This window comes from Ceratotherium simum, chromosome 2, assembly GCF_057802395.1.
Source record: "Ceratotherium simum simum isolate JZ-2026a chromosome 2, ASM5780239v1, whole genome shotgun sequence".
Lineage (NCBI taxonomy): Eukaryota > Metazoa > Chordata > Mammalia > Perissodactyla > Rhinocerotidae > Ceratotherium > Ceratotherium simum.
In genome coordinates this window covers 96,028,339-96,055,096 of record NC_141901.1, presented here as the reverse complement: position 1 = coordinate 96,055,096, position 26,758 = coordinate 96,028,339, and the positions used below count along the sequence as shown (strand labels likewise).

The 26,758-nt window shown below is 37.6% G+C and overlaps 1 protein-coding gene across 8 annotated transcripts in view; it reads left to right on the top strand.

Annotated features, from left to right (window-relative positions):
* RAVER2 (ribonucleoprotein, PTB binding 2) overlaps window positions 1-26,758 on the top strand; it is a 108,033-nt gene that overhangs the window by 78,662 nt on the left and 2,613 nt on the right. For 7 of the 8 annotated variants that reach the window (XM_087449495.1, XM_087449483.1, XM_087449490.1 and 4 more), the window contains 2 exons: window positions 3,919-4,030; window positions 5,724-5,860. In XM_087449495.1, coding sequence (XP_087305621.1) covers window positions 3,919-4,030; window positions 5,724-5,860 — 249 coding nt within the window. Of the gene's footprint in view, window positions 1-3,918; window positions 4,031-5,723; window positions 5,861-15,698; window positions 16,504-26,758 lie in introns of those variants that run through there. The other variant, XM_087449512.1, reaches the window with a different exon arrangement.

The window sequence follows — 26,758 nt, the reverse complement described above, 5'->3', positions numbered from 1 at the left end:
ATTTCTGCTCTACTCTTTATTATTCCCTTCCTTCTGCTAATTTTGGGCTTAGTTTGTTCTTTTTCTAGTTCTTTGAGGTGTAAAGTTAGGTTGTTTATTTGAGATCTGTCTTTTCTCTTCATGTAGGCATTTATTGCTATAAACTTCCCTCTTAGAACTGCTTCTGGGGCTGGCCCAGTGGCATAATGGTTAAGTTCACGTGCTCCGCTTTGGCGGCCTGGGGTTTGTGGGTTCAGATCCTGGGCGTGGACCTACACACCGCTCATCAAGCCACGCTGTGGAGGCGTCCCATATAAAGTGGAGGAAGATGGGCACAGATGTTAGCCCGGGGCAAATCTTCCTCAGCAAAAAGAGGAGGATTGGCATCAGATGTTACCTCAGGGCCAATCTTCCTCACATACGTACATACATACGTACATACATACACCTTATTAAAAACAAAAAAACTGCTTCTGCTGCATTCCATAAGTTTGGGTATGTTGTGTTTCTGTTTTCATTTGTATCAAGATACTTTTGATTTCCCTTTTGATTTCTTTTATGACCCATTGCTTGTTCAGGAGTGTGTCAATTTCTACATACCTGTGAATTTTCCAATTTTCCTCCTGTTACTGATTTCTAGTTTCATACCATTGTGGTCAGAACAATACTTGATATGATTTCAGTATTCTTAAATTTGTTAAGACTTGTTTTGTGGCCCAACATATGATCTATTTTTTCTTTTTTTGCTTCTGCTTTTGGTGTATATCCAAGAAATCATTGCCAAATCCAATATCATGAAGCTTTCCACCTAAGCTTTTCTTTTAAGAGTTTTATATATTTAGCTCTTACTTTTAGGTCTTTGATCCATTTTGAGTTAATTTTTATATATGGTGTTAGGTCCACTTCATTCTTTTACATATGCATATCCAGTTTTCCCAGCACTTTTATTGAAAATACTGTCCTTTCCCCATTGACAAGTCTTGACACTCCTGTCAAAAATCATTTAACCATATATGCAGGGATTTATTTCTGGCCTTTCTATTCTATTCTTTTGGTCTAAATGTCTGTCTTTATGCCAGTACCATACTGTTGAAATGACTGTAGTTTTGTAGTAAGTATTGAGGTCAGAAAGTGTGAGCCCTCATTTCTTGTTCTTCTTTTTCACCTTTTTCAGGATTATTTTGACTGTCTGGAGTCCCTTGATATTCCATATGAATTTTAGGATGGATTTTTCTATTTCTGCAAAAAAAGTTGGGATTCTGTTAGGGATTGCATTGAATCTGTAGATCACCTTGAGTAGTATTGACATTTTAACAATATCAAGTCTTGCAATCCATGAACATGTCTTTCCATTTATTTATATCTTCTGTAATTCTTTCAGAAATGTTTTGTAGTTTTCAGGGTACAATTATTTCTCGTCCTTGGTTCAGTTAATTCCTAAGTGTTTTATTCTTTTTGATGCTATTGTAAGTGGAATTGTTTTCTTAATTTTCTTTTTGGATTGTTCATTGTTAGTGTATAGAAAAGCAACTGATTTTGGCTTGTTGATTTTGTATCCTGCAACTTTGCTGAATTTATTATTTCTAACAGTTTGTGTGTGTGTGTGTGTGTGTGTAATCTCTAGGGTTTTCATGTCATCTGCAAAAAAGAGATTGTTTTACTTCTTCCTTTCCAATTTGGATGCCTTTTATTTCTTTTTCCTGCCTAATTGCTCTAGCTAGAACTTTCAATACTATGTTGAACAGAAGTGTGAAAGCAGACATCCTTGTTTTTTTCTTGATTTTAGCAGAAGTTTCAGTCTTTCACCTTTGAGAATAATCTTTGCTTTTCACATATGATTTTTATTATGTTAAGGTAATTTCCTTCTATTCCTAGTTTGTTGAGGGTGTTGAATCTTAACCATGAAAGTGTGTTGAATTTTGTCAAATGCTTTTTCTGCATCAATTGAAATGAGGATGTGGTTTTTTCTCCCTTCATTCTCTTAATGTGGTGTATTACATTGAGTGATTTTTGTATGTTGAATCATCCTTGCATTTTAGGAATAAATCCAAGTTGGTTATGGCATATAATCCTTTTAATAATCTGATGAATTTGGTTTGCTGGTGTTTTGTTGATGGTTTTTGCATCAGTATTCATAAGGGATATTGGTCTGTAGTTTTCTTTTCTTGTAGTGTCTGTCTGGTTTCAGTGCTAGGGCAATGCTGGTCTCATAGAATGAGTTAGGAAGTATTCTCTCTTCAATTTTGTGGAAGAGTTTGAGAAGGATTGGGGTTAATTCCTCTTTAAATGTTTGATAGAGTTATCCAGTGAAACCATTTGGTCCAGCACTTTTCATTGTTGGGAGATTCCATGTTTATTTATTTTTAAAAATTTATAAGTAATTTTCATGCATAGCTAGAGTTGAGAACCCCTGATAGGATGTAATCTGATTACTTTAGCAATCTGAGTACTTTAGAAACAAAATCTGCGACTTCTCTGCTGGCTGCCTTTCCTCTGCTCCATCACTGGATTTTCTCGAGGGTACTGTTGCTTCTCATGCTACATGCTTTCCTTTGGCGTATGTCTAATGGTTTCAACTCCCACCTAGAATCTTATGGTTCCATCTTAGACTTCTCTTGAGCTATCTTTACTACTAGACTGTGAATTTCTTAAGGGTGGTATTCCTGTCTTACTCATTTTACTATTACCGATGCTTACCACAGTGCCTAGAGCATAGTAAGTATTTGGTAAACACAGATGAATGAATGAATACATCTACACCTGTGATTTACATATCATAAGCAAATCTGGACTTCTTTGGGGCCTATGAAGGTGTATAAGACAGAGCCTCTGTCCAAATACAATAATATTGGCCAGATAAGGAACAACTGTAAGGAGCTCTGGCTCTCAAATATGGAAATCAGCACTTGAGATTATACCTTCTTCATTTTGTTCAGGGAACAAAATAAAAATTACTTGAAAATGAAAGGTTAGCTACTAACTTAAACTTTAACGATAGTTAGTATCTTATTTTAAAATCTTTACCATCAGAGAGTGAAAAGTAAACAATTCTGACAGAAGAATATGAAATACACTGAAGAATCAGCCCATGATTTTGTCTCCTTTTTCTGTTAAAGAAATACTGGAATCCTTGTACCTAGTTATGTAAAAGTATACTGATATATATTTCCAAGAAATGTGACTTTCTAGGGTTATCGTCTAAACGTGGAGTTGGATTTTATTAAACCCACCTGTTTTGTTTGCTATTGTTCCCAGTCCTAGAGATAAGTAAGCTCCGCCTTTGTCATCTGGCTGTGGCCACACGACATTAAATAAAAGTCTTAATAAGAAAATGTTGATAAGAGTATTTATGAGGGCCGGCCCCGTGGCTTAGCGGTTAAGTGCGCGTGCTCCGCTACTGGCGGTCCGGGTTCGGACCCCGGGCACGCACCGACGCACCGCTTCTCCTGCCATGCTGAGGCCGCGTCCCACATACAGCAACTGGAAGGATGTGCAACTATGACATACAACTATCTACTGGGGCTTTGGGGTAAAATAAATAAATAAAATTAAAAAAAAAATAAAAAATAAAGAGTATTTATGAAAATAAGTTATGGGGTTTTTGGTTTTTCTTTTGTGAAGATGAATTCTCTCCTGGTTCAAATGAGAAGGTTGTACAAAATGGTCTTTAGTTCTCTTTCACTTCTATAGTTCTATGGTTCTAGAATAGTTAAAAAAAAAAAAACCTAATTGAAAAAATAATTAATTGTAGGTGAAATGATACTTTTAATTGATATCCAGAAATATTTCATAACTTTATATCTTCAAACATTTAGGTTCCACAAACTTTTATCACACTAGACTAGCTTTATTGAAGAGTAAGTATTTCTCTACTCTTTCTGCATTTTTATCTTCTTATACCTGTTAGTAAGCACCCATTCTTTTGTTTTTGATAAATAGGCTGCCTCTAAGAATCAGACTTCACTCTTGGGAGACCCACCAAAAGAAATTCGGCTCAGCAAAAATCCGTACTTGAACTTGGCAAGTGTGTTACCCAGTGTGTGCTTGTCATGTAAGTGAGAGCTCAGTATTAATATGTTAACTTGTTCCTAGATAGTAACTTGCAACTTGGAATGAGAAAGTGCTTGCTTACAGCAACGTGCTATATGTTCTGAATGCCCGAATTGGGAATCTGTGTCAAAACTTTGTTAGGAATTATGTGATCCTTACTAGCTGGAAGTAAGGGAGATGGGGCATGAAGTTATTTCTAGGAGTTGGAGACATACCCGCTTTAGCTCAGTTCTGGGAATCTTTGAAAGTCCTATACAAACTTGTTCCTACATAGTAGCTTGCTTGCAACTTGGAATGAGAAAGTGCTTGCTTACAGCAACGTGCTATATGTTCTGAATGCCCGAATTGGGAATCTGTGTCAAAACAGAGTTTTATTGAATGATTTCCATATTGAGTTTTAATTTTTAACTTAGTAGAAGCAAATAATGCCTATTGACCAATTAAAGACTAAATTATGACCCCTGTCTGTAAATTGAAAGAATAACTAAAATTAAGACACTTAAAAGACACTCTATTTTATTTGAGGAAAACATCTTTTATAATACTTTATTAAGAATATAATCAGTTTATTGAATTATTCTTGATTCGTGGTTGAAAATAATTGGGTAGAGGAATTGTTTGACAAGACGATAATTCTTTAAAGACAGTACGTATAGAATCATATTTCTGAAATAGAGGTTTTAAACATCTAAGGAATCTAATATATCCAGAGTATTTGCAAAATACCCCAAAATATATGAACTACTAATAATTGGCAGAAGTAGAATTCTCATTTACTTTTTTGGAGGACCTCCTCAGGCTTTCTATTAGTGTAAATTAACTATTAATTCAAATATAGTTTTAAGAGAAAAAGCACAAATGTGGTATGCACTAGGATATCCGCTACAACATTGGTCATCAACAGTGAAAAACTGGAAAGCGCCTTAATGCTCATCAGTAGGGGAATGGTTAAATAAATAAATGGTTCATCATAAATGGAATACTGTGCAACTTTTTTTTTATAATTAAGGGAGAGCTACATGTACTAATATGAAATGATCTCTGAAGCAAATTGCTAATTGGAAAAAGCAAATGTGTGCATAAAATGATTCCATTTATATTTATTTAAAGCTATACGTACATGTACATATTTGAATGTGTAAATGCATAAAGTAAATCTGAGAAAATAAATTTTAAACTGTTACCTCTGGGAAAAAGAATATGATTGAATGAAAAGAGATGAAAGGTAAATTTTGTTTTTAATATACATTCTCTGTATTTTATGAAGTTTCCTCTTGAGCCTAAATATTAATTTGTAATTTTTTTTAAAAAGCCAGAAAAAAATTTAATGTGCTTCAGTTATACCTACTGTATTTTTATCTGGTCTAAAAACTGATGGTTACAACTACTGCATTAATAAGAATGGTTAATTTACATTTTCTGTGCCTTGTTTTAGAGGTTAGACATATATATTTAAAATGTTTCCATCAAAATTATGTACCCATAGGGCAAGCTTCCATTTTCAGTTGTTTTAAATGAAGGAGAAATAGTATACTAATATATTTTTCCTCTGGGGATAATAAATATAGGTATTTATTGGCAAACTAAATTTTGTGTTCTATTTGAGAATATGCTGAATTAACAAATTTTGTACTCTGTTTATAATTTATAATAAAACAACCTAACTAAAATATATGTATTGATTTTGCCTTTAGCCCCTGCAAGTAAAACCACTCTACAGAAGACTGGAATTGCAAGCAACATTCTGGATGCAATCTCTCAGGGAAATGAATCACAACACACATTGGAAAAGTGCATTGCTTATTCTCATCCTTTTGGTGATTATGCACAGGTAAATGATTCTCAGGTTTTGATGATATATAGAAATATATAGTTCAACTATATATATAGCTGGTTCAACTATATACTGAAGTCACTCAGTGTGAAATTGTGGTTCCTGTAATATCATAGCAAAGTAAAGTTGCAGTGATCTACACAATATTTTTTGCACACCATTTGGAATTTTAGGACATGTTCAAGAGATTAAGTATCATTTTGCACTAGATATTTACCTCTCATTGTTTATAGTAGTGGTCAGCAAACTACAGACCAAATCCACCCCACCACATGTTTTGTAAATAAAGTTTTATTGGAATACGGCCACGTCCGTTTGTTTACATATTGTCTATGGTTTGTTGTGCAACATTGGCAGAGTTAAGTAGTTACAGCAGAGACTATATGTCCCGCAAGATTAAATATTTACTATCGAGCTCTTTACAGAAAAACTCTGTTGACCTCTGGTTTAAGAAACCCAAGGAAATGCCTCTGTTCTTTACCACTGCTTATGGATATAGAAACTTGATCATGATTATAGACACTATTATGCTAACTTTCAAATCTATCAGTCAATATCATAAAAAGTATTATATTCAAAAGATGTACTGTGTCATTACTTAAATATGTCAATTTTGCCTGGTGGCCTAAGCTGAGAGTACATATCATGTTAGCAGTATATGATTATGTAGTCATGAGAGTCTTATAATTATAACGGTTCTGATTCTTATTTCTCAGAGCAGTCAGCTTCTTCTCAGTTCTATCCAGTCGGTAGGAGAAATGCCTCCACTTTGATTTCCTTGGAGCAAGTGAGTTTGCCTCACCTGTCTCTAATAAACTTAGAAAAGAAAACTATGTGAATTCATTTAGAACAACTGATGCCTGATTTTGCTTTTAGGATAGGGTACTAGAAACACAAGTCAAATAGATTCCATAGAAATGGTGCAGCTGGATATTAGCAAAATATATAGTAAAGGCTCATACACCTGTGGAGAAGGTGGAGCGAAATAGGTTGGAAGATGATGTAACTAGGTGGCAACATATCGATATTTAAGGAATAGTAATCATGAATTGATACAGTCTGGAAGGCATTCTCTCATATTTTTCATGAGACTCCATCTTTGTTCCCTTATTAGTTAACATTTTAAGTAATGACTTAGATAAGGACCTTGATTGTATGCTGCTTATATATACAGGTGACAAAAGCTAAGGAAATTATCAAGGATGTGTTAAATCATTTATGAATAATTTATAGTTGTGAAAATTAGAAATGACTTAAATTTCCAACAATTTATAAGACTAAGTAAACAAATTATGTCGTATTTATCCCAGGAAATACAATGCAAATATTAAAAATCATGTAAAACAATATGTAAACACATGGTAAATGTTTCATAATCTATTTCTAATCTTAAACATTTATAAAATATAGTGCTCTACAATTTGAATTTTTTTGTCTCTTTTTTTTTTGTGAGGAAGATCGGCCTTGAGCTAACATCTGCCAATCCTCCTCCTCTTTTTGCTGAGGAAGACTGGCCCTGGGCTAACATCCATACCCATCTTCCTCCACTTTATATGGGACACCGCCACAGCATGGCTTGCCAAGCAGTGTGTCGGTGCGCACCCGGGATCCGAACCGGCGAACCCTGGGCCGCCGCAGTGGAGCGCACGCACCCAACTGCTTGCGCCACCGGGCCGGCCCCTGAATTTTTTTGTCTCTTTGCAATGATCAAAATTTACTTTTATAAACAGGAGGATGCACAATAAATTTTTTAAAATTTAGTTAAATATATGATGTAAGCTTTAAAAATTAAATTTTTTTGTGTGTGTGTGAGGAAGATTGGCCCTGAGCTAACATCCGTGCCCATCTTCCTCTACTTTATATGGGACGCCACCACAGCGTGGCTCTACAAGCAGTGCGTCAGTGTGCGCCCAGGATCCGAACCAGCGAACCCTGGGCCGCCGCAGCAGAGCGCACGCACTTAACTGCTTGTGCCACCAGGCCGGCCCCTAAAAGTTAATTTTTAGACTTAACCTTTTCATTTATTTTATTTCACTTTTGAAATTTGTCTTTTCTCATTAGCAGTTTTGCTTATTAGTTTACTGTGGTTTCTTGTATACTTATCGTATCCACTTACACGTGGAGAAGTTCTGTGATAAACATGACTTGTGTTGCCAGCCTTCCCCGTGCCTCCGCACTTGCTCACCCAGAGATCCTGTGGCTCCTGCCTGGCTCAGTGTCCGCCTGGACAGTCCCTGCTGTTTCCTCATGCTTGTGCATGAAGTGACACATGTTCTCTCTCTCGTGTTCTTCCATCCTTAGAAAGTCAACTTAATTCGATGTTACTAATGGAGTAAAGCTACTGGTAAAAGGTGGGCATGTTTTAGGAATTCCTTCTGCCATTTCCCCTGCTGCAATGGAGGAAAGAAACCATTTTTTGTTTTGTTTTTAACACTTGCTATACACTTTGCAGTGTAAGCATTTAATCTTTAACAATCTTGTGAGATTTAAATAACCACCTCCACAATATAAGTGGAAAAGCGTAAAGGCGTAAATAACCCTTCTAAGTTCAGGCAGTTAGTAAACGACTTCTCTGATTCCAAAGTCCACATTATTTCCGTTGGACCGTGGAGAAGTTTCTTCAGGCATGGAAGTAGTGTCTCATGGAAACTGTTTGGTTGGTTGTTTTGTATTGGCTGTTATTATGCATAAGGATGAGGAGAGATGGATATGTAAAGATATAGATGGATATAATTATCCCTATTTCCAATAAAACTATCACATTTAAAATCCTAATTGGCATTCCAAGATTGGTGAAGTTGCTTGTATCAGATTATCTTCCTGCAGATAATTGTTATTACAATTGTATTACATATGAAAGAAAAACAACTCTTTGAAGGCCCTGGAGAATGACCAAAAGCAGGCAGAAACTGAAGGAGAATCAGTCCTTGAGAGACGGAAACTCCCCGGGATGAGATTTGTGTTTCCATGGTTTTTTGCCTAACACCACCCCCGGCCGGGTCCATGTGGAAAGGTGCAGTCTTGCCGGCTGATGGAGTTGGAGGACAGAGCTCAGGACTGTTAGCAGGACTGAAAAGTAGGGGGAATCCCATGGAAAGGGGGCTGCATGAGAAGGAGCCTCAAAATCTCTGTGTAAACTCAGCCGAAATACACTTGACTGACTCCTGAGCTGTGTGTTTGAGGGAGGCTCCAGGGCACCTGGTGGAACACAGATGGGAGGCTGAGGACTGTGAAGAGATTCAACTCCTCCCCAGCAGAGAGGAGAGAGTTTGGAGTTGGAGTTCAGAAAAGTTAACTCCTTCTTACAACAAGAATCAACAATCTCCAGAGGAAGATTATACAGTCCATAGTCTTTGTGATCTATCATCCACAATGTCGAGTAAACAAAAATAACTAGATAGTTGAAGAAACAAAAAATGTGACACACAATTAAGTGGAAAAGCAATGAATAGAAACTGACCCCAAGGATGACCCAGATGTTGGTCTGAGTAGACAAAGACTTATTTAAAACAGCAGTTATAAATATGTTCAAGAACTTAAAGGAATATAAGGTCAAAATGAACAGAGGGAATTTCAGGAAGAAATATAAACTAAAAAAGAAGTATAGAAACTCTAGAACTGAAAAGTATAGTATCTGGAAAAAAGTACACTGGATGGGCTTAGCAAAAGATTGGAGAAAGCAAGACAAAAGGTTCAATTAACATAAAGACAAATCAAAAGAAATAATTCAATCTGAAGAACACAGAGGTTGAAAACCTGAGGGACAATATCAAGCAATCTAAAATAAGTGTAATTGGAATCCCAGGAGGAGAGGAGAAAGACAAATGGGGCATAAAATATTTGAAAAATAGTGGTAAAAAATTTCCCAAATTTGATTAAAAAACCTTACAGATCTAACAGGCTCAGAGACCTCCCCTGCAAAGCAGGATAAATAAAAACAAAATTTTATCTAGGCAGATTAGTTAATATGCTGAAAACCAGAGTTTTAAAGAGATTATCTTGAAAGCAACCAGATAAAAACTGCGCACCTTATCTTAAGACAGAGCTTCTCAACTTTGGCACTATTGACATTCTGGGCTGGGTGATTCTCTGTTGTGGTGGGGGTCTCCTGTACATTGTAGGATGTTTAGCAGCATCCTTGTCTTCTATCCATTAGATTGCCCCTCATTCAGAACAGCTATGTTGAAACAACTGGTAAATATGTGGGTAAATAAAAAATATGTATTTTCTCTTTTCTTAATTTATTTAAAAGCAAAATTATAACAGTACATTGTGGGGTTTATAATGTACGTAGATAGAACATGTTTGACATCAACAGTCTGAAGGACAGTATGGGGTGAATGAAATTACGTTTGTGGGATTATTACATTTTACACGAAGTAGAACGGTGTTAGCTCTAAGTAGACTGTGCTAAGTTATGGAATGCATTTTGTAATCCATAGAGCAACCATTTAAAAATACACAGAAGTATAACTAAAATGTCAATAGTTTCATTACAATGGAATTCTGAGAACATTTGATTAAACGAAAAAATGTCAGGAAAGGAAAAAGAAAACCAATTAGGATGAATAGAAAACAAATAGGTTAAGTGGTAAACCTCAATTGAATGATGATAATAGTTAAATGAAAATGGACCACATGTTCCAAGTAAAACACAGAGGTTGTCAGAACAAGGCAGGAATGTACACTTTTACAATTTCTGTTCAACATTTTACTGGAGGTTTTAGTGCAAAAAGGTTTTTTTAAAAAAAAGTAAGAAATAGGAAAAGTAAAAATGTCTCTCTGCATATGACATGATTGTTTACATGAAAAATCCTTAAGAATCTAAAAAGCAGCTGCTAAAAATAATAAGTAAACTTTGCAAAGTCACAAGATAGAAAGGCAGTGTGCAAAAAGGAATTGTATTTCTATGTACTTGCAACAAACAATTAGAAAATAATGTTTTTAAAAATTTCCGTTTACAACAGCATCAAACATGAAATGCACAGTAACAAATTAACAGAAGATTTGTAAGAACTCTACAATGAAAACTACAAAACATTGCAGAGAAAAATTAAATCAGAATGCAATGAATGAAGACAGAGAGTCCCGGTGTCTAGTGGTTAAGATTCGGCACTCTCGCTGCCATGGCCCAAGTTTGTTTCTGGTCAGGGAACCACACCATCCATCTGTCAGTTGTCATACTGTGGAGACTGAATGTTGCTCTGATGCTGAAAGCTATGCCACTGGTATTTCAAATACCAGCAGAGTCACCCATGGTGGACAGGTCTCAGCAGAGCTTCCAGACTAAGACAGACTAGGAAGAAGGACCTGGCCACTCACTTCCAAAAAAATTGGCCATGAAAACCCTGTGAATAGCAGTGGAGCATTGTCTGATGGAGTGCTGGAAGGTTAGAGGATGGCGCAAAAGACCGGGCAGGGCTCCGCTCTGCTGTACACAATGGCGCTAGGAGTTGGAATCCACTCGATGGCACTAACAATGAATGAAGAGCTATACCATGTTCTTGGATTGGAAGACTTATTAGTATGATATCAGTTCTCCACAAATTGATCTATAGATTCAGTGCAATCCCAAGCAATTTCTCAGCAGCCTTTTTCTTAAATAGAAATTGACAAGCTGATTTTTCAAACTTATATTGAAATGCAAGGGAACTGCAATACCCAAAACAATGTTGTAAAAGAACAAATTTGGAGGACTTCCTCTACATGACTTCCAGATTTACTATAAAGTCATAGTAATCAAGACAGTGTGATGTTGGCATAATGATAGGCAAATAATCAGTAGAATTGAATAGAGTCCAAAAATAGGCTCATACTTAAATGGTAAAATTGATTTTTGACAAAGATGCTAAAACAATTCAATAGGTAAAAAATAGAAATGTTGTCAGAACAACTGATTATCCTTATTGGAAAACATGAACCCCGACTCGTGCCTCATACTCTAAAATTATTTGCAGTGTATCGTAAGCCTAAATAGAAAATCCAAGCCATAGATGACATCAACCAAAATGGCACAGTAAGAACCTCCAAACCTTCTTTCCTCCATAAAAGCACCAATAAAACAGGCATAAATTATCAGAACTTTTACAGAACTCTGGATATTAATTAAAGGCTTGCAACACCCTGGGGAGCATTTATTCAAGAAAAACGGCTGAATATTGGTAAGAACAACTAGCTTTACGGTCTTTTAACCAACCCTATTTCCGTTCTCCTGTCTCTTTCCAACGCCCATAATCCCAGTGAAAACGAGGAAGCAGGCAGCCCCCAGAGGGGGCAGGAAGGGGTTGGAGCCTCAAACTCTCATTCCCAGAGAAATGTCATCATCTGACCTGTCTGCTTGTTCCCTGAAAGACCCCACTTGCAAGGCTGTTTTTATTTGACCTGACTCAGAGCTTGCCCAGTGTGGAAAGCTTTTTCCTTGGGGGAGTTTATTGAAAACACTTAGAGGAAATTGCTTAACTTTGTGGCTGCCTGAGGCTGTAGATAACATTTGGGGCAAAGAATCAGCTAACTAAAAAGCTATAAAGGAAAGTCTGGGGAATTAGGTGCCCACAGGGGCTTTGAAAATCTCTGACATATTCCTGGGAATCTTACAAGGCTACATGCATGTGTAGGACCATGCGCATGCTTGGAAAGACCTGAGAAGGCCCCAAGCTCTCACTTGTAGAAGCGAAGGGTGAGGCAGAGTTGTCAGCTGCCTGGCTGAGTGGTGAAGGCATGGCCCAATGCACACACACAGCCCCTCAGCAAAGTCCAGGAGACCTGCTGGTTCAAGGTATTTCAGGGAGTCTGTCCAGTCATTAGCTGATGCTAAGCCAACGAGGAGTCTTCAGTGACCACACACAGCAAAGAATACAGACTTTACATTATTAGTTCAGAAAATCACTAAACAAACAACAAGAAAACATCAGTGACAAATTTTGAAGAGGGAGTACAATCTGATTTCCAGAGTTGCCACATTCTATTATTTTAAATGGCTAGTTTTCAACAAAAAGTCATGAGGCATGCAAAGAAATAAGAAAGTATGGCCCATAAACAGGAGAAAAAGCAATGAATAGATGCTGTCTCTAAAGAAGCCCAAACATTGGACTTACTAGACAAAGACTTCAATCACTTATTTTAAATATGTTCAAAGAATGAAAGGAAACCACATCTAAGGAACTAAAAGAAAGTGTGAGAACAGTGTCTCACCAAATAGAAAATATCAATAAGGAGATGGAAATTATAAAAAAGAACCAAACAGAAATTCTAGATTTGAAAAGTACAGTCACTGAAATGAAATATTTACTGGAGCACAGCAGCAGACTTGAACAGGTAGAAGAAAGAAACAAATGTTTGGAGGATAGGTCAATTGAGATTATCCAGTCAGAAGAATGGAAAGAATAAAGAATGAAGAAAAATGAACCGTTACAGGAGTTGGCGAGGATGTAGGGAGGTTGGAACCCTTGTACACTGCTGGAGGGAACGTAAAATGGTGCAGGTGCTTTAGAAAACAGTTTGGGAGATCCTCAAAATGTTAGACACAGAGTCACTCTATGACCTCGACGTATACCCAAGGGAATTGAAATGTATGTCCACACACAAACTTGTACATGAATTTTCATAGCAGTATTATTCATAATAGCCAAAAAGGGAAATAACCCAAATGTCTATCAGTTGATGAATAAATAAACAAAATGTGGTATATCCACAGAATGGAATATTATTCAGCTATAAAAGGATTGGAGTACTGATCTTTGTCACAACATGGATGAGCCTTGAAAACATTATGCTAAGTGAAATAAGCCAAATACAAAAGGTCACATATATTATTTCCATTTATATGAAATGTCTAGAATAGGAAAATACGTAAAGAAAGTGAAAAGACTAGTTATTAGGGGCCAGGGGAAGTGGGAGTTGTGGAGTGACTATTAACAGGTATGGGCTGTCTTTTTGGAGTGATGAAAATGTTTTGGGATTAGATTGTGGTGATGGTTGCACAACCCTGTGACTATCAACAAATATTGGGACTCTGTTTTAAAAAATAAGCCTTAACTATACTAGATAGAGGGTAGCTTTTTCATTCAGTGTTTTAAAGATCCTAAAAGCACTTAATGATAAGCAAACAAGTTAAATCAATTATTCCAGATCTAGTTCTAATTAGAAGCCAATTTAAAATGGGCTACCTCTCCCATTTCTCTACTTGATTACAATAATTGATGAGAATTGCCATTGAGCTGCAGTTATTGTCTCAAAAGCTGCATTCCTTAAATATTTGAACTGTTATGGAGAAAACTTAGTCCAGAAATAGATGTAGTTATGTTAAAATTTGTAGCACACACTCCAGCAGTGTAATAGCATTGTAGTCAGCTGTGTGATCCTGTTAGTTTGAATTACATGTGGAGTTTGAAATGTCAGGCGCTGAGGTAGAGAGAAATAGGTACGTCTAGGTAGGTGGTGGGAGAAGCCTACCTTAAGGGAGAAGCCTTTGAGCCAATTTATTAAATATTTGTTAAACACCTAAATCTAACATCTAATTATAATCTATGAAAAGCAAGACATTCCTCCCTTTTAGTAAAGTAGGTAAAATAGGTCAAAATTTCTCTTAAACAACCTTTCAGTTCGATGTAGTCATTAGTTTTAATAATGGGAAGAATAATGTAAGAGTGATTTCAGCCATTTCATATGCTGTTTCAGTGGCGGTTTGGGTTCTTCTGACCCTTGCCGTGCTGGTGGCTGTCTGCTGTGCGGTGCGTTAGGACCGCGCTGTCTACTTGCATCTTGCGCTCTCGTGTTGCCCTTGGTTACAGGGGTCTCTCCTGCCAGGGAGCTGACTGCCTGTTCCAGGGATCAGCCACAGGATGTGTGATGAGAGGAGAGGAGACAAAGACAAAAAATGAACCAGAAGGCCTGGATGATGCTTCGTCCTCTCATGTGGAGCCTAATGCTGCCACCTCGTGGGCAGAGCGTGCAGAGAGACTTGCCAGAAAGACTTGTGTATGGACTGGGATAATCAGAATCTTGTGACAAGCACTAACTATATAAAATATTTTTTAAAACCTAATTTAAACAATAATTATAAAAAGCCACAGATTATCTTTATAGTAACCCTGGACAATAACTTGGAAAGTACTTTTGAAAAATGATTTTTGCTAAAAACTGGAATTAAGGAAAGCAAGCTTTTGAGATTTATTTGAAGTTACCCTCATTACTTTAAAATCTTTGTTTATAAACCAAATCGGGCTTGTTAAATGTTCAAAAAAATCAACAAAAGAATAGTATACGGTATACATAAATGTGAAGATTTTGAATTGCTATTCTGACAGTCTCATTTTTCAAAGGATTTTAATATTGTGTTTTGATTTTTTTAAGTGCTTATTAAACATACTTAAATCTAAGATGCATAATTTGTATAACTTGGTAGACTGAAACTAGTGAAGTGATCAAATTTTACTTTTTTTTTTTAATGTGGTACAATACCTTTTGGAGGATTGGTCTTTAAATTCAAAGTTAAGACTTAACATTACTACATGAGGAAAGGCAAGTTTCTGAGAGGCAGAAGTTAATATGAAAATTGAAAACATCTGTACCTGTGTATGTCAGGATGAGACATTTGATTGTTATATCATTAACGTCACAAAGTGAAGCATGTTGGTTTTAAAACAAAGCACTTCATCCTGGGAAAAAAGAATTCTTAAAATTTCAGCAATGAATTGTTTAATGCAGAAAAGATAATCAAATTAACTCATGTTCCTCTAGGTCTGAGGTCTTTAAAAGCTGGGCTTGAAATTCTAAGAAAGGGAGACGAGGGGTTTGATTGATATGTTGGAAGAACTAGTGCATTTGTTCGTTTTAGGTTCTCCATCCCGTCTAACTCCACCACAGAGACAAGACGTAGAAAACGTCAAGTGGGGCCAAGGCAAAGGCGAGAGGGAGCAGTCCTCAATAGAGGCCAAATTTTCTGAAAACCAGTTTGATTTTGTATCTAGAGGGACCTGCTAACTGGTTACATTCCTTTCAGAAGAGCGTCGCTGATAAGGGTCTTTCCTTTGGACTGGTCGTCGGTGAGCATAATCACGTTCATGTCGTGCCCGAGGCCAGCTTTGCCTCCCCAGCCTCACGTGCTGCTCCTGTCCTCCAGGGACCAGCCCCGGGGCTCATTCCAGGCCCATGCTTTCCTGCCTGTGCTCAGGCATTTCCTTTCTCCTAGAAGGTCATTCCTGGTCTCCTCGTGTCTAGGTCTGACCTCGCCTCCAAATCTTTCCTCAGGTGCCATCTCAGCTTTTGTCCCTACCTCTCAAACCCTCCTCTCCCGTTTTACCTTCTCTGCAAAAGCTGTAGCACTTCATCTCTATTTCTCTTTTGGCATGGTGGCCCTCTCCTTTTAGAATTCTGTTTTGTGCTTTTCTAACTTCCCCTTCTAGGAGGAGAGGTCTAGGATGGCACAGCTCAAGTTTCATTTATCTAGGTAACCCCACAGCACACAGCCCAGTACCCTCAATAGTTAGTCTGTGAAGGAATGGACGTCTATATCCTGCAAATAAGAAATAAAAGCATTTGCTTGCTTTATACTCTTTCCCTCTTTTGTGGTTTTATTTTCTCTTTTTTGATGTTTGATGCAGATTTATTTCTCCCAGAGCACTGAGTTTTGCTTCCAAAATCTTAAATCAACTATTATCATTTCTCATTTAACCCAACTAAATTGCACTAAAAGTTAGATATCTTTGATAGAGTGTATCAGAAGAATTATCTTTCTCCCACTGTCATATGGGGTATAATGACATCCATGTTCCTTTCCTCTTCTTCCTAATATTTCCTGTGCTGATCTCATACATCTCCGTTGGTTCGTACTGGGAATGGTGAAGCGCCATTGGGCAGTCCTTTGAATGAAAGCCTCTAATAAATTTCCTACCTGGCTTCTGAGAATAAAGATGGTATAGAAAGAGAGAAGTCAGGTTGTTGCTTTGCTTTATACTAAGACATGAAACATGGATTACTACGTAGCAGGAAGAATCAGGGAAGGAAGTTGAAAGTAGATTTCCAGATCCCAGAGAGAGGTCTTTATTGTTTCTCTCCCCTTATTTTTGAAAAATGAATTGGGTTATAAAACAAGTAGCTTTTGAAAATTAAACTAACTTAACAGACTGATCATTTATGAGAGGAAGAAAGCTAATGAGAAAGAGTTCTTTATACCTCAAGCTAAGGGTCTGACAGTGTTAGTGGCTGCCGTCCAACACACAGAAGATCTGCAGAGCAACAGAGGCTCAAAGGGAGAAGGCAGCTGAAGAGAGTGATGAAGAGGCTTCCTAGGGACCAGAGGATTTAGGGCGAAGAGGCTCCAGCTGAGTGGGTGAGCACACAATTGTGTTGCAGGCTGCCCTTCTCTAGGGTGGAATCTTTTGTTTTTATTGTGGTATAACTGACATATAACATTATATTAGTTTCAGGTGTAAAACATAATGATTCAATATTTGTATATATTGCAAAATGATCATCACAATATCTAGTTAACATCCACCACCACACAGTTACAATTTTTTTTCTTGTGATGAGAACTTTTAAGATTTACTCTCTTAGCAACTTTCAAATATACAATACAGTATTACTAACTATAGTCATCATGCTGTACATTATATCCTCATGACTTATTTACTTTATAACTGGAAATTTGTATCTTTTGACCCCCTTCACCCATTTCACCCAGCCTCCGCCACCTCTCACCTCTGGCAACCATCAATATGTTCACTGTATCTGTGAGCTCAGTTTTGTTTTTTTAGATTTCACGTGTGAGTGAGATCATATGGTATTTGTCTTTCTCTGTCTGACTTATTTCACTTAGCATGATGCCCTCAAGATCCATCCGTGTTGTCACAAATGGCAGGATTTCCTTCTTTTTTATTGCTAATATTCCATTGTGTATATATCCACATCTTCTTTATTCATCCATCAGTGGACTTCTAGGTTGTTTCCTTATCTTGGCTATGGTAAATAATGCTGCAGTGAACATGGGGGTGCATATATCTTTTCAAGGTAGTGTTTTTGTTTCCTTTGGTTACATGCCCAGAAGTAGTATTGCTGGATCATACGGTATTTCTATTTTTAATTTTTGAGGAAGCTCCATACTGTCTTCCATAGTGGCTGCACCACTTTACATTCCTACCAACAGTGCACGAGGGTTCCCTTTTCTCCACATCCTCACCAAGACTTGTTGTTGCTTGTTTTTTTGGTAACAGCCATTCTGCCAGGTGTGAGGTGGTAGCTCGTTGTGGTTTTGATTTGCATTTCTCTGATATTAGTGATGTTGGGCATCTTTTCAGGTGCTTGTTGGCCATCTGTCTGTCTGCTTTGGAAAACTGTCTATTCGTGTCTCTGCTCATTTTTCAGTCATTGTTTTTCGCTGTTGCGTTGTGTGAATTCCTTGTCTATTTGGACACTATCCCTCATCAGCTGTATGATTTGCAGATACTTCCCCCATGCAGGAGGTCGCCTGTTCGTGCTGTTGGTGGTTTCCTGTGCTGTGCAGCTTTTTCCTTGGATGTAGTTCCGCTTGTGTATTTTGACTTTTGTTGCCTTTGCTTTTGGCGTCAAATCCAAAATATCACTGTCAAGCCTGATGTCCAGGAGCTTACCGCCTATGTTTTCTTCTATGAGTCTTTATGGTTTCAGGTCTTACATTCAAGTCTTTAATCCATTGTGAGCTGATTTTTGTGTATGGTGTAAGGTAGGGATCCAGTTTCATTCTTTTGCATGTGGCTGTCGGGTTTCCCAGCACCATTTATTGAAGAGACTGTCCTTTCCCCATTGCATACTCTTGGCTGCTCTGCTGTAAATTAATTGGGCACACATGCATGGGTTTACGTCCGGGCTCTCTCTTCTGTTCCATTGATCTACGTGTCTGCTTTTATGCCAACATCATACTGTTTTGATTACTATAGCTTTATAACATGGTTTGAAATCAGGTAACGTGATACCTCCAGCTTTATTCTTCTTTCTCAAGATTGCTTTGGCTATTTGGCATCTTTTGTGGGTTTGTTGTATATGGACGTCATTATATTGATGTATGTTCCCTCTATACCCACTTTGTTGAAGAGTTTTTATCATGAATGGATGTTGAATTTTGTCAAATCTTTTTCCATATCTGTTGAGTTAATTATATGATTTTCATCCTTTATTTTGTTAATGTGGTGTATCACATTAATTGATTTGTGGATGTTGAACCATCCACATAACAGCCATTCTGATGTGTCTGAGGTGATATCTTATTGTGGTTTTGATTTGCATTTCTCTGATGATTAGTGATATTGAGCATCTTTTCATGTATCTGTTGGCCACTGGTATGACTTCTCTGGAAAAATATCTGTTCAGATCCTTTGCCCATTTTTTAATCAGATTGTTTGGGGGTATTTTTTGCTATTGAGTTCTTTATATATTTTGGTATTAACCCCTTATTAGATATATGATTTACAAATATTTTCTCCCATTGCTAGGTTGCCTTTTCGTTTTGTTGATGGTTTCCTTTGCTGTGCTGAACCTTTTTAGTTTTATATAGTCCCACTTGTTTATTTTTGCTTTTGTTGCCTTGGCTTTTGGAGTCAGATCCAAAATATCATCCCCAAGAATGATATCAAGGAGCTTACTGCCTATGTTTTTTTTCTAGGAGTTTTATGTTTTGAGGTCTTATGTTTATTTTGAGTTAATTTTTGTGTATGGTGTAACATAGTTGTCCAGTTTTATCCTTTTGCATGTGGCTGTTTAGTTTTCCCAACACCACTTATTGAAGAGGCTGTCCATGTTCTCTGATTTCAAACTATAGTACAAAGCTATAGTAATTAAAACAGTATGGTATTGACTGATAAAAACAGACACATAGATCAATGGAACAGAATAAAGAGCCCAGAAATAAACCCATGCATGTATGTTCAATTAATTTACAAAAAAGGAGCCAAAAATATACAATAGGGAAAGGTGCCTCCAGCTTTGTTCTTTTTTCTCAAGATTGATTCAGCTATTTGGGATCTTTTGTGGTTCCATTCAAATTTTAGGATTGTTTGTTCTATTTCTGTGAAAAATGCCATTGGAATTTTGGTAGCGATTGCATGGAATCTGTAGATTGCTTTGGGTGGTATGGACATTTTAACAATATTAATTCTTCCAATCCATGAGCATGGACTATCTTTCATTTATTTGTGTTGTCTTCGCTTTCTTTCATCAGTGTCTTTTAGTTTTCAGTGTAGGTCTTTCACCTCCTTGGTTAATTTTTTTTGTAGGTATTTCTTTTTGACGTGATTGTAAATGAGATTGTTTTCTTAATTTCTCTGATAGTTTGTTGTTAGTGTATAGAAATGCTACAGGTTTCTGTATATTGATTTTGTATCCTGCAATTTTACTGAACTTATTTATTAGTTCTAACAGCTTTTTGGTGGAGTCTTTAGGGTTTTCTATACATAAAAAATCATGTCATCTGCAAATAGCGGCAGTTTTACTTCTTTTCTGATTTGGATTCCTTTTATTTCTTTTTCTTGCCTTACTGCTCTGGCTAGGACTGCTAATACTATGTTGGATAAAGGTGATGAGGGTAGACATCCTTGTCTTATACTTGATATTTGAAGAAAAGCTTCAGCTCTTCACCATTAAGTATGATGTTAGCTGTGGGCTTGTCATATATGGCCTTTATTACGTTCAGACACATTCCCTCTTTACCCACTTCATTGAGATTTTTTTTTCATCATAAATCGTTGAATTTTGTCAGATGCTTTTTCTGCATCTATTGAGATAATCCTATGAGTTTTATCTTTTATTTTATTGATGTGGTGTATCACGTTGACTGGTTTGTAGATGTTGAATTATCCTTGTAATCTTGGAATAAATCTCACTTGATCATGGTGTATGCTCCTTTTAATGTGTTGTTGAATTCAGGTTGCTAGTATTTTCTTGAGAATTTTTGCATCTATGTTCATCAGAGATATTGGCGTACATAATTTTCTTTTCTTGTGGTGTCTGTCTGATTTTGGTATTGGGGTAATGCTGGCCTCATAAAATCAGTTTGGAAGCATTCCTTCCTCTTCAGTTTTTGGAAGAGTTTGAGAAGGATTGGTATGAATTCTTCTTTAAATGTTTGGTAGAATTCACCAGTGAAGCCATCTGGTCCTGGACTTTTGTTAGGAAGTTTTTGATTACTACTTCAATCTCCTTACTAGTAATTTGTTCAGATTTTCTATTTCTTCATGATTTATCTTGGTAGGTTGTTTGTTTCTAGGAATCTATCCATTTCTTCTAGGTTATTTAATTGGTTGGCATATAACTGTTCATAGTGGTGTTTATGATCTTTTGTATGTCTGTGGTATCAGTTGTAATGTCTCCTGTTTCATTTACAACTTTCAGTCCTCTTTTTTTTCTTGGTAAGTTTAGTTAATTGTTTGTCCATTTTATTTACATTTTCCAAAAACCAGTGCCTAGTCTTAATGATCTTTTCTATTGTCTTTTTAGTCTCTATTTCATTTATTTCTGCTTTGGTCTTTGTTTCAGTAGTCTCTCTTTATCCACAGTTTCACTTTCCTTGGTTTCAGTTTCCCACAGTTGACCATGGTTCAAAATGTTAAATGGAAAAAATTCCAGAAATAAACAATTTGTAAGTTTTAAATTGCACACCATTCTGAGTAGTGTGATAAAATCTCACACTGTCCCACCTGGGACATGAATCATCCCTTTTTCCAGCATATCCATGCTGTATATGCAACCCACCCATTAGTCACTCAGTAGCCATCTTAGTTATCAGATCAACTGTTGCACAAGTGCAGTGCTTGTGTTCAAGTAACCCTTATTTTACTTAATAATGGCCCCATAGTGTAAGAGTAGTGATGCTGGAAATTTGGATATGCCAAAGAGAAGCCATAAAGTGCTTCTTTTAAGTGAAAAGGTGAAAGTTGAGGTTGGTGAAGTTGCTAAGATCTATGGTAAGAACAAATCTTCTATCTGTGAAATTGTGGAGAAGGAAAAAGAAATTCATGCTAGTTTTGCTCTCACACCTCAAATATTTATGTATAGAAAAAACGTGTATCTAGTGTTTGGTATTATGTGCAGTTTCAGGCATCCACTGGGGGTCTTGGAATGTATCTCTTGGGGATCAGGGGCGACTACAGTATTTCCTTCCTTCTGCTACCTTTGGGCTTAGTTTGTTCTTCTTTTTCTGGATCCTCCAGGTGTAAAGTTTGGTTGTTTATTTGAGGTCTTTTTTCTTCATGCAGGCATTTATCAGTATAAATTTAGTTTATTTAGTATAAACTAAATAAAAGAATTGCTTTTGCTGCATCTCATAAGTTTTGCTATGTTGCGTTTCTATTTTCACTTGTCTCAAGATAATTTTTGATTTCTTTCTAATTCTCCTTTGACCCATTGGTTGTTCAGGAGCGTGTTGTTTAATCTCCACATTTTTGTGAACTTTCCAGTTTTCTTCTTGTGATTAATTTCTAGTTCCATACTATGTGGTCAGAAAAGATGCTTGATACAATTTTAGTGTTCTTAATTTATTAAGACTTGTTTTGTGGCCTAACATATGATCTGTGCTGGAGAATGTTCCCTGTGCACTTGAGAAGACTGTGTATTGTGTTGCTGTTGGATAGAATGTTGTGTATGTTTGTTAGGTCTACCTGGTCTAACACTTAGGTTATGTCCAATGTTTCCTTAGTGATTTTCTGCCTGGATGATCTACTTATTGTTGAAAGTTGAGTATTGAAGTCTCCTGCTAGTATTGTATTGCTGTCTGTTTCTCCCTTCAGAACTGTTAACATTTGCTTTATATACTTAGGCTCCTATGTTGGGTGCATAAATATTCACAATTGTAATATCTGCTTGATTAATTGGTCTCTCAATTATTATAGAGACAAAGAAGGTCATTGTCTCTTGTTACATTCTTTGGCTTAAATTTATTTTGTCTGATGTAAGTACAGCTACTCTTGCTTTGTTTTGGTTTCCATTTGCATGGGATGTCTTTTTCCATCCCTTCACTTTCAGCTGACATGTCCTTAAGCTGAGTCTCTTGTAAGCAGCATATAGTTGGGTTTTGATTTTTATTCATTCAGCCACTCTATGTCTTTTGGTTGGAAAATTTAGTCCACTTATATTTCAAGTAATTATTGATAAGTATGGACTTAATATTGCCATTTTGTTAATTTCTAGTTATTTTGTAAATCCTCTGTTCCTTTCTTCCTCTCTTGCTCTTTTTGTGATTTGATGATCTCCTGTACTGGTATGCTTTGATTCCGTTCTCTTTTATATATATAATATCTCCTATAGGCTTTTGCTTTGTGGTTACCATGGGGCTTACATAAAACAATTTATATTTATAACAGTCTGTTTTAAGCTGATAATTTCAAACACATACAAAATCTCTCCTACCCCATTTTATATTTTTGATGTCACAGTTTGCAACTTTTTACATTGTATATCCATTAACAAATGATTTTATAGTTATTTTTATTAATTTTGTCTTTTAACCTTCTTTACTACATTTATAAGTGGTTTACCCACCACCATTACATTATTCTCAATTTACATGTATATTTACCTTTACCAGTGTTTTATACTTTCATGTTTTCGTATTACTAATTAACATCCTTTCACTTCAGCTTGAAGATTTCCCTTTAACATTTCATGTAAGGCTGGTCTAGTGATGATGAACTCCTTGAGATTTTCCTTGTTTGGAAAACTCTTGCTCTCTCCTTCAATTCTGAAGGAGAATTTTGCCAGGTAGAGTATTTTTGGTTGGCAGTTTTCTTCTTTCAGCGCTTTCAATATATCATCCTTTTCTTTTGTGGGTGCAATGTTTCTGCTGAAAAATCTGTTGTTTTTCTCTTGCTGCTTTTAGGATTCTCTCCTTGTCTTTAATGTTTGACAATTTAAGGATAATGTGTCTCAGTGTGTTTCTCTGGAGTCATCCTCTTTGGTAGTCTCTAAGCTTTCTGGATTTGAATATCTCTTTCCCCAGGTTAGGGAAGTTCTCAGCTACAGTTGCTTTTAATAAGCTTTCTGCCCCCCCACCCCCAACCTTCCTTCTGAGATCTCTATAATGTATTTGTCCTTTGGATGGTGTCTCCTAAGTCCCTTGAACTGTCTTCACTCATTTTCATTCTTTTTCCTTTTTGCAACTCTGATTGAATGAGTTCCACTGGCCTGTCTTTGAGTTCATTGATCCTTTCTTCTAATTGATCTGGTCTGCTCTTGAACCCCTCTATTGAATTTTTCAGCTCAGTGATTGTGTTCTTCAGCTCTGTGATTTCTGTTTGATATTTTTAAAATATTTTCTCAGTGGAAGTTCTTTCTTTGTCATGCATTGCTCTCCTGACCTCCGTGAGCATCTTTTTGACCATTATCTCTGTCAGGTAAATCACTTATCTCTGTTTCATTAAGGTCTACTTCTGTATATTTATCTTTTCTTTTTCCTGGAACATAATCCTGTTTCTTCTTTTTCCATGACTCTGTGTTGGTTTCTGCACATTAAACAGCCACCTTTCGCAGTCTTCACAGAATGGTCTCATATAGGAGATGAACCTTGTCGATCAGCCTTGCTTGAGCTCCTAGCTGTCTCTCAAACTTCTGTGATGGTCCAAGCTTCCTCCTTTGTCTTTAGTGGCTCTCAGTAGTTGAGGTTGTACTAAGACCCATCAGTTTCCCAAAAGGGAGCATTGCAGTTAGCATCTAGATGCTGGCTGATTAGAACCTGGACCCTCAGGCAGCAGCTGGGCAAGTGTGTAGTTAAGCTCTTTCCAGGGAGAAACAGAGATGGGCATTTCTGCCTGTTCTCTCTGTTCTGGGCCTGGGTGTACAGTCAAGGGGGCAGAGGGAGGGAGGGTGCCCCTGCACCCATTAAGAAATTTATTTTGTTTGCCTCAGTCCTGTGGGACTCATGAATGCAAGCCCCACTGACTATCAGAGCCAAGCAATCAGGTGACCCTCCCTTGGGTGGCAGCCATAAAAGCTGGGGCACAGATGTGTGTACAAGCTCCTTCCAGGGAGATACTAGTAACTTGGAGTAGGTTGGAAGAAGGTGGGAGAGGTGTTTCTCCTGCTTCCCTGGTTTCTGGGGAAGATCACAGCCAGCCCCTAGGGCCTGCTAGATTAGAAGCCTGGCCCTCAGGCAGCAGCTTTTATTTATTTATTTATTTATTTATTTATTTTAAAGATTTTATTTATTTATTTTTTTCCCCCCAAAGCCCCAGTAGATAGTTGTATGTCACAGCTGCACATCCTTCTAGTTGCTGTATGTGGGACGCGGCCTCAGCATAGCCGGAGAAGCGGTGTGTCGGTGCGCGCCCAGGATCCGAACCCGGGCTGCCAGCAGCAGAGCGCAAGCACTTAACCGCTAAGCCACGGGGCCGGCCCTGGCAGCAGCTTTTAAAGTATGCAGACTGGGCCGGCCCCGTGGCTTAGCGGTTAAGTGCGCGTGCTCCACTACTGGCGGCCCGGGTTCGGATCCTGGGCGCGCACCGACACACTGCTTCTCCAGCCATGCTGAGGCCACGTCCCACATACAGCAACTAGAAGGATGTGCAGCTGTGACATACAACTATCTACTGGGGCTTTGGGGGGAAAAATAAATAAAAATTTTAAAAAATAAAAAATAAAAAAAGTATGCAGACAAACCTCTTTCAGAGAAGGACTGGGAGATCAGTGATTTTGCCTGCTCCCCTGAGGAGGTGCAGTGAGTGTTCACACGCCCATTAAGGAATAGCTTGTTTGTTTGCTGTAGTCTGTGGGTCCCATGGACACAAGCCACACTGGCTTGCAGAGCTAGGTGTTTGGGGAGCCCATCCCTCCAGTGGGAGTCTTAAAAGTTGGGCACGTTGGGGCACTAGATGTGGAGTCTAAACCCTTCAGTCTTGAGGGAGAAGCTAAGAGTTGGTAGTTCTGTCCCAGTTGTGTGGTGCTGTGCCAGGGTGTCTCAGCCTCTCCTACCTGTCTCAATGTGGGTCTTCTCTCATTTGTCCAGTGTGTAGGAAGTCACTCAGCTAGTTTCCAGATCTCTTCCAGAGGAAAATGCTCTGTGTGTAGCTGTACATTTGGTGCACCCATGGGAGGAGGGGAGCTCAGGAGCCTCCTAGGTCACCATCTTGGTCGACTCCTCATTAAGCCCTCTAAACATGGATGATTTAGAACTACTTTATCTGCAGGGAGTTGTGACAGACTCATTATCTTTCCCTCTGAAGTTGACCTCCATTTTGTTGTTGCTGTTGTTGAGGAAGATTTGCCCTGAGCTAACATCTGTGCTAGTCTTCCTCTATTTTGTATGTAGGTCACCACCACAGCATGGCTGATGAGTGGTGTAGGTCCACGCCTGGGATCTGAACCCACGAACCCGGGCCACCAAAGCGGACCGCGCTGCACTTAACCACTACACCACAGGGCTAGCCCCTGATTTCCATTTTTAAAACTGTGATCATTGTTGTTTCAAAAACAATTGTAATTTTAATTGTAACATGACAAGGCTCTTCTGCGTTGCTGGAAGCTTTCCTTATGAGTTATTTCTACAATCTTGTACGTTAAGTTATATAATTCTGCTTCAACGAGCTTGGCACACATAGTATTTGTAAAAGGTAAAACTGAGAGGGATTAGAAGATCATGGGGTTGTGCTACACATTCTGATTCACTGTATGGATTACTGTGACTAATTCTGATCAGAATCTCTGGAAAGGATCCTGGAAATCTGCATTTTAATATTTTCCAGGTGATTATTCTGTAGACTTGAGTTGACATTACTCTCTAGGATGTATTATTATTTTCATTGACATCATTTCCCAGTTTTTACACCTATTACTCTCTTGCCACTTTTATTTCTAGATGGATTTGACATCTAATTTGATATGCAGCTCAATTTCTTAGCCACTCTCCTTCCTCAGAGGAATACTGACATCTGGTATTCG